Below are 12,197 nucleotides of genomic sequence, written 5' to 3' on the forward strand. Positions count from 1 at the left end.
ATTCAGCAAATATATCATTAGCAACATGACAACTGACATATAACATCTTTGCTAATCAATATATGTTTTTATTTTTTAAATAGTAATAAAATAGAAGAAACACAAGAGTTGGGAAGCACGACCAAAGGAAAAATGAGGCAAACCTTCATCAGCAAGACAACAACACTCTGATTGGGATAATTGTAGTCAAAGGCCCTTCTTAACATCAATCTACCTGAAATAAAACCACATACACAGGCTAAGTAAGAGAAATTGTAATTTTTCAGGGAGTTTACTCTGTCATGAATCTTGACAAGAAAAAATTAATTACATAATAAACATACCATAATCAAATCGAAGAGGACAGGCAATAAATTGATGATCGACACAAAAAGAGACGTAACAAACACTGAAAAAGGGCAATAAATTAGGCATTTATGGTTGAAAATGGGCAACTTCTTATTCTTGTGATTTGTGAAGAGTGAAGGGAAGAGAGTGAGATTTGGAAACTTGCACGAAAAAGATAAGTAGGGTCGACCAAGGAAATGAGTCCCTCGTCGAGTCGCCGTCTCCGATCCAATGATTCTTGGAGTTGGATTGGAGGCGGAGGTTGAGTTGGACGTTGTAGTCGTCGAAGAGGAGAGGAGGAATGAAATATAAAATCCAATTTTCCTCATTTAGAGTGTGTGTGTGTGTATATAATTTGGGCCAAAAATAGGCCCATCCAATTTTGGGCCTAGAAGAAAATAATGAATAGAATGGATCCTCTATAATTACCAAAAAAAAAAAAAAAAAAAAAAAAAAAAGGTTCTTTGGGCAAAAAATAGGCCCCCTTCGATTTTGGGCTTGAAGCCCCAGACTCAACTGCCTCGTAGCAGGACCGGCTATGCATGCGGAGTCCACTTGACCATTTCACAGATATTTGAATGTTATCTAAGTGATTGTGTAACTTTAATCAAGTATGAAACCGTCGTTAAAGATTGAGGTTCAACTTGCTATTTTATCCAATAAGTTGACTACCTATGTGCAATATTTCTAAAATATTTTATGTATTAAGAATATCAAAATTATTATTAAAAGAAGGATCTTATTTTTTAAACAAACTGATAAGTTGAACAACAGTTAAATTGAAGTTTATTTATGTAAATTGTCAAACAATAAGTTTTTAAAATCAATACTTTAAGGGCCTATTTGTCTCCCATTCTAGGAGAAAATATAGAGTTTTAAATAGTATGTTTTGGAGAATGTGTGGTTGAAATTAAAGAGACTTTATTGACTTGTGTGTAGAATATTATACTGTGTGAATATGTGGTAGATAATGTTATCGTAGTAACTAATTTAATTTGTTAAAAGATGACAAACAGGGATTAAATTGCCACTCATTTATACCCTTGTATAATTTAAATTGTTTTTATACACTTCCCCAAACACAAATAAAGAAATTTTTTTATGCAAAAAAATTCAAAAGTGAGAATTTTACATGATTGTTATTTGAAAGATTCTTAGTACCTATATGGTAGAGATTTTTTGAGAATAAATATTTTGAAAAATAATTATTTTTTGGGTAGAATCTATATTTAAAAAGTCGAGAAAAGTTATGAACTTATATGCAAAATTATTTTATAATGCGAATTGTAATTAAAATTTAATTTGAGGAAAAAAAATGAGTTTAAAAAAATGACACTCAAACTCAATGCGAAAAACATATTATTAGTTTCTATTGCTCTACTATTAAGTTGGTTCTTATTCTTTAAAAATGAGTAAATTAAAGGCAAACTCTCATTGTGCTGTAATAGTGTACTTTCATCTTTATTGATAGGAACTCGCAATTTTGATTTATATGTTAAATCTTCACAAAGCCCTTGCATTTCAGCTCTTGTTAGTTGTAAATTAAAATTAATTTTTTAGTAAAAAAATTTGATAAAAGTGAATAAAATGTATGGTTGAAAAGAGTGGATTCTTTAAAATGTGTATTAAAATTAATTGTTGACTTTGATTTGAATTTTTTTTTTATCAACTTTTACTCTATGCCGAACATGGCAATTTTATGAATTTATGTTTTGTTTTCTAACTTAAATTGTTGTTCTAAAATTTGAAACAATGCATGCAAAATTAAGCCCCCCGTCTCGAGGAAATTTTTTGACTTTATTTTAATTGCTTTTCAAACTGTTGCAATGGGAAATATTCGAAATGTTTGACTTTCTATTTCTTAGTGGGAGCCATATGTTGCAAAGAAACGGACACAAAATTCATTCTTGTCAGACCGAAAATTGGAAACATACAGACGCTAAGATTGACGGTTTGTATTATCCGGAACTTGAAACAATAATGAAAGGTTAGGACTAAAAGTTGGAGATTAACTTGCTATCTTGATAATAAATTGGGGACTAATTGTATAAGTTTCCGCCCCCCCCGCCCCCACGCACACACAGAGATGTACTTTTCCTTAACACAGTGCAAATTCTGTCTTTATCCTGAATCGTTCCCTATTCACCATTCAGTGTCAACTATCAAGTGCATCGTAATAATCGACGCAATGCACAACAGCAGCATATCTATCCCGGTCTCGGACTCCGATTCCGACGAACCCTCGGGTCGTTCGCGGGTTCGGGTTCGCCGGAAGCGCAAGAAACCGGGTCCTCGTGGTAAGACCGACTTGACACGATGGGTCATAACTAAACTCCTAAAATGGTGGCCAGTCCTGCTCTTCTTCCTTGCCGCTGCACTGCTCACTTACGAGGCCTCCAAAATCGCTGGAGGGAAGCCGCCGAGTTCACGAGTCAAGAAATCGGAGGTGGCGACTCGGAATGGTGATAAGCCGCAGGGGAACTTGAACCGGCTCGATCCCACTACCCATGTTGTTGGGGGCGTTAGAGAACGTGAGTTATACTTGTATAAATTAAAAACATACCTATATGTGCAAATTGTGCATTTAGTTTTTTATGTAATTTATGAATGAATAGCTCACAGGCTAGCTTACAAGTGTATATATGTAAATTATTATTTATATGTGCTAAGATTGTGAAGCAACTTTCAGGGATTTGAAGTGATTATACTCGAGTTCTTGACTGTTGGATCTGATTTTGCATGATCTGTAATACATTAATAAATGTTTTTCTTGTCTATACCGACTGATTTATCAGTTGGGTTTAGTTGTCAATGCATAGTAGTCATTTTCCTCGTCTGACCTGATTTTCTAGCTACATGATTTGCTTGCATTAGAATTATCATGTATTAGTTGCATTTCGAGGGAAAACTCAGGGAATTTTGCAGGGCTTTAATTGGAAAAGCTATTTTTGGATTTTGCTGATGCTTTACCACTTCCATGAATTTATATATCTGAATCTTTGCTGAATTGAGTTTGGATAGCATTAAGTTCCTTTTTCTAAACGCATACATACTTGGCAGTATCTTGCTATGCTGAGGGTTTTAACAAGGCTTTGTTACCTATTGGGTATATCGATAACTTACAAAAAGTCATTTTCCTAGTTTTCGTGCATTGCTTCTTTATATTGTGCTCAAAAAATTTATTCTTGCTAATGGTGATTACATGGATCAACCTCAGCAACAAGATGCCTGTCATGGGGATGGCATTCGTGTTTCTAGCTTTTGCTTGTTGCATGCTTTTGTCTTATAGGAAATATTGTTAGTCTCATGGGCATCGAAGTTGTGGTAAAGGCTCAATGGTTTATCTTGAGGTCTTTTGTTTCAATCTACATCCTACAAAAGGGACAACCCCTCACTGATTTTTGAAACAAACGGAGAGAAAAACTATTTGCTGGTTATTAATTCTGTTTTTTTATTTTTGAGTTCGAGTTGAAGACCTGATTTCTTTGTCAAGGGCTGACATTTAAATAGTTTAGGATTTTTGCTGATGGTAATTATTGTTCCAATGTCTAATGTTCCTTCAAATACTTCATGTTCGTTTTGCTCTGATGCCATAAAAATTCCAAAATGAGATCAATAATCTAATTTATCTGTATTGCTGTCATTGCAGCCTGGTTATTGATCAGGAAAAGTGTTTTTGGATTGTGAAAACAATAAGACAAGGATGCTTTCCCCGTGTTTTTACTCTTAGTTGTAGTGTGGTTATTATTTAGGGAAAATAGTACAATTGGTAATCAACCTGTGCGTGGTGTTTCAAGTTAGTCCCCAACTTTTTTTTCTTCCGGCTGTGGCGTGCCCAACCTTTCAACTTTATAGCTAGTTAAACCCCATATGGAAATTGTCCACTTGACCAGATTTTCCAGTTGACTGTTATTGTGATAGCATCCATATTTTGTGAAAAAAATCTGATCGCTACATTATAAGAAGGAAAACATTGGCTTTGGTTCTCTTTGTTTGCAATCAATTTGTAAATAAATGATAGTCTTGGATATCGTGATCTCGTTGGAATTTGCCATCCTGTTTCAACAATTTAACTTACTGAATCAGTCTGTGTTCTTGGCATCTGATGTATTGCTCTTCACTATTACGTGGATAGTTCATTATTTTACTACTCTATTTTGTGAATCAAATAGGCTGCTTGAAGCTCCTACCGCCTGAAGAACTTGAGCAATTAGATATTCCCATGGACAAAGAATCAGGTATTCCTATCAAGAAAGTAGTGTACATGACAGAGACCGAAAAACCCGTTGAAGAAGGGAATTTTAACCTATCTAGACAGCATTTTGTTGGTACAAGGTTTAATTTGTTCACAGGAAACCAAACGCTTGAGCAAAGAGAGCGAAGTTTTAAGGTGATAAGCTGCATCTTGCATATTCTCTCTTTAAGTCTAAGACAAGATATCTCGTTTCATCTGCTCCAGAAAGCATTGTCCACCCCTCTGCCTGTTTGCTCACATATATGATGGTTGTTATCCTTCTGTATGAAACTCTATTTTATGAGGTTTATAATAATTTTCCAAATTAATGTTGTAGGCGACTGAAACTGCTGGAATCCACTGTGGTTTCTACAGTGAGAAGGGAGGGTTTAGGATTTCTGATGAAGACAAAAACTACATGCAGACTTGCAAAGTTGTGGTTTCTACATGTGCATTTGGTGGTGGAGATGATCTTTATCAACCTATAGGAATGTCAGAGACATCACTTCAGAAGGTTATCTTCTGTGATGCAAAAGGCTGAAGGGCAACTGTGTATGTTTTATTTTACTCAAACATGTGCTTATGGTATAAAGTTAATGCAGGTTTGCTATGTGGCATTTTGGGATGACATTACCCTTGTCACTCAGAAAGAACAGGGACATAAAGTTGGTGAAAACCATTTTATAGGAAAGTGGCGCATTATAATTGTCAAAGATCTACCTTTTACAGATCAACGATTGAATGGTAAAATCCCAAAGGTATGGAAATACTTGGTTTCTTGACTGCTCCCACAAATTTGTATGGATAAAGGCAATCAAGCACTATTAATCTATTAAAAAATTGGCCGGGAGAGTTTCTGGGCCAATGCGTACATTGAAATACATTAAAAAATAATCATCATTCACAATCAGTGTACAATTTATGTATATGCCCTCATCTGAATGAGACAATTGCCGCAAATCGTTAATAAGGTAGAAATTCTTTATTAATGTGGCGGCAATGACTATATCTGATCAAGCATTAATGAAGGGGTGATGCAAACTAGCTATTTTGGCCTTTTCTTTTGCTTTCTTGACATATTCCGTTGGGATTGAACTTTGTTAATTTTTGTATTTTTATTGTATCTTACAGAAAAATTGTGGAGGTTCTTATGAATATGGCAGATATTTTGTTTGTGTTCTTAAAAGCACGTTAATTTAGAAGTTACTTTTGAGTAACTCTTTGTTTCCAAAATTGTTTGGACATGATACTTTTTCTTACTTAAAGTAAAAAGGTTCCTTGTTCAAAAGTAACTCTTACCTTACTATCAACTTAAGTCACTTACTAGTTTCCATCTTTAACCAATAAAAAATTATTTATTCAGGACTACTTATTTACTCATAACATGTTAATGCTCTAAGTTTTATAGCTCAAAGTGTACATGCAATATCATGTTAAATTTGTTTGGATAAAAGTATTATGCAATCTGTGGTAATTTATTCCACCATAGCATGATTATTGATTAGAATAAGAGGTTACACCCTGTAGTTTTTTCTTTCATTCTAGAACTGGAAAAAATAACCAAATCAGGCACTGGTCTCTCAGTTCAAACAAAATCTGATGATCGATTTGTTTGCTTTGTAGATTGAAAATCTCCTTGCAACGTGAGGGGTTGGATTAGCTAATATATTAAATGGAAGATTATTTTTACGACCTACATATCTCACAGTCCCGTTTGGCTTCCATGGTTTCAAGCTTTTGAATTGCCAATTTGTTTAAAAGTTTTATCTCCTTGTCCTCTGAATCCTAGTCTGTTGTTTTTGATATAATCATTGTTAGCAACTCTACTAATAAATGAATCTGAAAGACATGTGACTTTTGCCGGGAAATATATAAATGGAAAGAAAATATTATATATGTTGAAGGAGGCTACAAAATATTATAATTCTGTGAACAGAGTTATCTGACAGATTAAAATTTTTTGGTGTGAACTGAAACTTCACCAATGTGCAAAATCAATTTTTGCAATTTGACAAAGTCACTTTGCATTTTCAGTCATCTGAATTATGATGGTTGTCCATAATTTTAAGCCTTAGTTCTTGGAGCTGATTTGTCATTTCATTTCCCTCCTTGTGCTCCATCCCTCGCCTCCCAACTTATTGAAGGAAAAAACAAAAATCAAAACTAGGATTTACGATACACACAATGCATGTCACATCAACTTCTCAATGCAAAAGACTTTCTTTGTATTGACTTGCACTAGTAGTACATCTTATCAAAGTGTACTAATTTGTATTATCAAATCACATGGAATATAGATTTGCAGTTTGAAATCGTCAAACAACCTATGGTTTCAAATCTCCTAAATATTTGTATCTCGCGACGTGACAAATTTATGTCTATTTTCATCAGATGCTGGCCCATCGTCTTTTTGTTAGTGCTAGATATTCCATCTGGGTTGATTCGAAATCCCAATTCAGAAGGGATCCTTTGGGCGTGTTGGACGCCTTACTTTGGCGTTCGAATTCAGAACTTGCAATTTCAGAACATGGAGCCCGCAGTAGTATGTATGATGAGGCAAAGGCTGTTGTTAAGAAAAACAAGGCAACCCCAGAGGAAGTCGAGATCCAAGTAAAACAGTATCACAGGGATGGCCTCCCAGAGGACAAAAGATTTAACGGAAAGAAAGGTATGCTTGTGTTTTCACTTTTCTGCCTTGTTAACATTAACGATGCCATGATATTTGTGCTCACAGTAATGAAGAAATTAAAACCAAAGTCCCTTAACTGATTAATTGTTAAGAAGTTACGGATTAAATTCAGTAGTTACTTTATTTGGCAAAATTTCATGACTGGTACCCAACATATTGATCGATTAGCGAACTAGTCTCCTACCTTTAAAAAAGTGCAAGTTGGTCTCAATCTTTCTCTATAATTGGACAATGGATCTAACAACAACACAACACAGTCAAATCTTCGTTAAATTGTTGGGTGGCTCTCATGGAAGCATGTTCACTTGAAATTTCTATTCACAAGCCTGAGTTGGAAATAGATTCATATAGACATGTGAGGCCCATAAGGCAATTTAACATAGATTTGCATGGTTTTCGTCATTGGGATTGATCGTGCAAGAGTTTTAACTTACTCCTTTTAAATGCTGGGAATCAACGGTGCAATTTCCCGTACCTTATTCTTGAAAAACTTATTCTGGTCTGGAAGGTGGTGAACTGAAATTATTTAACATGACAGTAGCTTCTCCATCCTTGTTAAGGGGATAACTCCTGCATATGTATAAGCTTTATAAAGTGCATGATCTATTCATATAAACACTACTGATTATTCTCTGCAGCTTTAGCTGAGGCTTCTATAATCGTGAGGAAGCATACGCCAACTACCAATTTGTTCATGTGCCTTTGGTTTAATGAGGTGGTTCGTTTTACTTCTCGTGATCAACTGAGTTTTCCTTATGTTCTCTGGCGACTCAAAGGATTAAGAAACATCAACATGTTCCCGGTTTGCACTCGAAAAGATCTTGTGAATAGCATGGGTCACATACGCAAGGCTAAGCCTCTAGTAAATTGATTCATTTTTTAGGAGCGACATTTTTTTGTATATCTTTTATTCTTTTTTGTCAGTGGAAGGCATAGTGTAACTTGTCCTGTAGACCGTGCATTCTGATTAAATGTTGCGTAATGTAATTGTTATGATCAAATTTTAGCTTTAATCGTACTTGTACGCAATGCGTCATTGAGGAATGCTTAGGCTTAGACGGTGGTCCCCCTTTCTCGCGTAAAAGTGATCAGATGTGAACACTATGTATTTTTCTGGGAAGGACCAAACCATGGGATTGAATCGACAGGGTAACAGGGCTATCAGCTTCTCTAGCCAGATCTTCCTATCTTTTCACAATTACAGTTCACTGCGTCCTTTACTTAAGGGGTGAAAGCTTACCTTATTGGAGAGGTTTGGCAGTTTGGCACCCTAGTTTCTCCCTGGACAGTAGATTGCTGCTGAAAAGTAATAGGCTAGCGCGGCTTGCTTTGCTCTTCAAGCTCTCCACCCCCAGGCCCCAACTCAAACTCAAACTCAACCTCAACCTCAACCTCACTAGAAAAAAGCCCTTTCTCCTTTCCATTGTAATAAGGTAAGTTTTCAAGCACTTGGACGATTTTTTTTCACTTTCTATCTCGAGAACGAAGTTTGTATGATGTGAGATTTTATGTCATTCTACTCCCTCCAGAAAATTCTGTGAGGGTATTATGAGAGATTAGTACATGTATTCTCTTCTTTTTGCCCTTTGGATCAGAAAGTGAAGTTGTTGTCTTAGGCTGGAGCCTGTATCCTATTGATGTCATTATAATTGCAATTGGGATTTCCTTGAGTTTTCTTATATTGTCTTTTATGAATTTACTTTTGAGTAACCTTAGCAAAAGAGGATTAGGTGCCAAGTTTGAAAATGCAGTAGGTGGACCAAAACACCTTGATGTGAACAAAAGCACTTATAAGTAACCTCTTAAGCAAAACTAACTCAATTCACAGTAAACTTCGGCCTATCTTTTGCATAATTATGCTGCAAAGAATCATATTCTGCACTGCAGTTCTTTTAGCCATAGCTTCTGTTATTCTTCTTGCCTTATTCTCCCCAGTACCCCATACAAAAAACACCACGAGACACCGGTTAGCCTTGTCCCTGTACATTCAACATCCCCAAGTTGGTAGCCCCGTCCCCATCTCTGTAGCACCTCCGGCTACCACCGGAGCCTTGATCTTTCATCACACACTAACTGAGGGACCTGAGAGTACGTCCCGAGTTATTGGAAAAGCACAAGGATTCATAATTCCAAACGAGCATTTTGCGCATTCGGCATTCAACATTATTTATCTCACATTTTACACGCAAAAATATTCCGGGAGTATCAGTATTCGGGCCAAGAATGTAAGCCATAAAAAGAAAGAAGAACTCAAGGTTGTTGGTGGCACGGAGTCCTTTGCCTTTGCCCGTGGCCATGCTATTTTTGCACAAACAGATGAGGAAATTTCTAATTTGGATGCAACTTATCACATAAAATTGCACTTGAAATTCCCTAATAGGTCTCAAATAATATCGGGATAAAGTGCAATTTATTGAGACTTTTTCCTTATTTTTCATGCTACTTTGATCATTTTGAGGTCGGCTTATGCTTTATTTTGTCATATTACTTGCAATGGTTTGGATATATGAGAACTTCAAACTTGTACGGCTGATTATATAATTTAAAAACTAGACAATTTTTTCTTAGTGGAGCGTCACTTGGTAATGATCGGTAATTAACATTTAGCACTATATGGAAACCGTTGAATTAAAGAAGTCGAAGGATAGATTTCCTCTTCTTCATATGTTAATTGTTGATGATAAAATTTTCAACTACTTCGGGGTTCGTAGGGTTTCTGCTAAACAATTATGTTAAAGTATAAATTTCACATTGAATAAAGATAAAAATATATATCAATATACAAAGGTTTGAGTTACTCCACTTAATATGATTATTCTTTTAAGATAGAATTCTAAGTCTTAATATAATATCATAGTTTGTTAAACTCTAACGAGCAATACGAATTAGTTAAGACTCCGTAAATAAGCAAGTTAATTTTAAAATTGATTTGCTCAAATGAGCAGACATCTGCTGGGGCGTGTTGAGGGATAAATATCACATTGAAAGATATGCTGAAAGATATTCAATTAGGGATGGATTGGGGGGGGGCAGGGTAGTAGTCCCCGGGGGGGGGGGGGGGGGGCGGGCCCCCCCCCCCCCCCCAGGCCCAACAACTTTTTTTTAAAGGGATTTTTTTATTTTTTATTTTGTTAAAAAATCAGTTTTTTATGTGTAAACTTTTTTTCCCTCATAGTAGCCCGGTTTGAAATTTTATAGTCCGATTTTGAATCCAATCCTTGATCCGTCCCTCGCTGAAAGTTCTACCCCCGATATATATTGGGAGTCCATATTAGTAAAGTTTCTTGCACATTTGAACTGTTTTTCTAGGGCAGATTGTTGAAATAACAATATATTGCATAAAATTATATATTAAATTTAGTGCATAACATTTGACTTCTACGAAAGAATTATGATTGATTTTGTATATCGGCCTAGTGCTGATGAGGGGCATGTGATGAATTTGTAATTAAGTTTAGAATTAAATATGGAATCTTTTTTAGCATGCGGTTGGTGGAGATAGGGTTCGTGGGTGTCAGTGGCGAATCAAGGGCATTGTAGTCTTTTTCACGTATAAATTGACTTTATTAACGATCAAATTAACACTTCTCGTGACGTAGGGACCCCAACTCACATTGTTCAATATGTGGACGGAGTCAAAACCTCAATTTGAAAAGTTAGAGAGATTTCTATACTAAGTGAAAGGTTGGGAGTCTCGTCATATTTTTCCCCTTTTCTAACTCTAATTTCATTTTGTCAATTTTTCGAAAAGAATTGTACCATAATATAAGGATTGACATGAAAATTAAAGGAGGGACCGAGGGATTTGATAAAAATGATGTCCTAAACCTTTAAAAATGTTGCACTTAAATTCCTAAGTTTCTTTTCTTAAAAGAAATATAAAAATGGTCATCAACCTTTGGAAAGATTATAAAGAAAGGGATTCAAATGACTAAGTTGTAGGATTTTGGTCCAAAACATTTTTCTTTTTTCTTTTTATTTTTTTTATTTAGTTTTCAATTTTCTGCAAAAATAATACTGAAATGAAATTATAGTTTCAACAAATAATTTTATAATCAAATTCTTTTTCAGTAAAAGAACTCTTCAACTATTAAAATGGATCTTCTATCCGGTAGACCAACTTGTTACCATTTCATAAAAGGACTATACTTGTCAACAGCTTAGGTTGTGAACCAACATGATATAATTCAAATAAATCAGGACCATGTACTGTAATTGTTCCTATTTTGTTTGGAATTTTTTGAATGTAGTCGCAGTATTGATCCCCAATCTATTGATTTAGTAACAAGTTGATCGTCAATCTTTTGTTCTAGTTGTACAATTAATCGAACAAAACCTAGCTATTGAACTTCAATGTAAAATCGTCTCGTGACCAATCACTTTTAATTTTCAACTTACGTTTTAGTTTCGACGTGCCAAAAAATTAGAAATAAGACACATTAGAAGGTCAAGTGGCAATTTAGCCCTTGTTTGATTGATAAAAAAATTAGACTTTTAACAAACATTAATAAAAATTTATAAAACATGTGATTGAAAAATTGAAAAAAAATCGCAGATCTCATGAAATTTGTATATCTTAAAATGTGTTTGGAAAAAAATAAGTCCTCAAAAAATTTCTATCGTTAAAAACTAATTGTGCAATTTAGCCTATGTTTGTTTTATATAGAAATCATATTTTTAGTAGCTTTAATAAAAGTTGATAAAATTTTTGATTAAAAAATTAATAAAAATTTTAAAATTCATAAAATATGTGATTAAAAATGACTACGAGGCAAAATTTAGGCAAATGGAGACTTAATCCAAGGCCATGGAGGTTGGAGACGAACTTGCTACAAAGAGAATAGGTTTGGGACGCACATAAAATACTTTAAAAACCTTTTTTCACATGTGAACCAGCAAATAAATAAATATTACTGTTTACTTTTCATGTTAGTTTAAACATAGAAT

The 12,197-nt window shown here is 34.8% G+C and overlaps 2 protein-coding genes across 2 annotated transcripts; both read left to right on the forward strand.

Moving 5' to 3' along the window:
* Positions 1 to 2,447: 2,447 nt before the first annotated feature.
* On the forward strand, positions 2,448 to 8,263 carry LOC111373881. Its single transcript, XM_022996474.1, has 6 exons — positions 2,448 to 2,858; positions 4,500 to 4,717; positions 4,899 to 5,075; positions 5,164 to 5,319; positions 6,953 to 7,229; positions 7,889 to 8,263. The coding sequence occupies exons 1-6, from the start codon at positions 2,516 to 2,518 to the stop codon at positions 8,119 to 8,121; spliced, it is 1,404 nt and encodes a 467-aa protein (XP_022852242.1). The 5' UTR covers positions 2,448 to 2,515; the 3' UTR covers positions 8,122 to 8,263.
* Positions 8,264 to 8,909: 646 nt separating this feature from the next.
* On the forward strand, positions 8,910 to 9,715 carry LOC111373882 (dirigent protein 11). The gene has a single exon (XM_022996475.1). The coding sequence runs from the start codon at positions 9,107 to 9,109 to the stop codon at positions 9,650 to 9,652; it is 546 nt and encodes a 181-aa protein (XP_022852243.1). The 5' UTR covers positions 8,910 to 9,106; the 3' UTR covers positions 9,653 to 9,715.
* The last annotated feature ends 2,482 nt before the right edge of the window (positions 9,716 to 12,197 follow it).

The sequence above is a fragment of the Olea europaea genome, unplaced genomic scaffold, assembly GCF_002742605.1.
Source record: "Olea europaea var. sylvestris unplaced genomic scaffold, O_europaea_v1 scaffold1172, whole genome shotgun sequence".
Classification (NCBI taxonomy): Eukaryota; Viridiplantae; Streptophyta; class Magnoliopsida; order Lamiales; family Oleaceae; genus Olea; species Olea europaea.

Coding starts and splice junctions, on each gene's coding strand:
- LOC111373881 (XM_022996474.1), top strand. CDS start 2,516: ATGCACAACAGCAGCATATCTATCCCGGTCTCGGACTCCGATTCCGAC. Junction 2,859..4,499: donor TGTTGGGGGCGTTAGAGAAC/GTGAGTTATACT, acceptor TGAATCAAATAG/GCTGCTTGAAGCTCCTACCG. Junction 7,230..7,888: donor AAGATTTAACGGAAAGAAAG/GTATGCTTGTGT, acceptor TATTCTCTGCAG/CTTTAGCTGAGGCTTCTATA.
- LOC111373882 (XM_022996475.1), top strand. CDS start 9,107: ATGCTGCAAAGAATCATATTCTGCACTGCAGTTCTTTTAGCCATAGCT.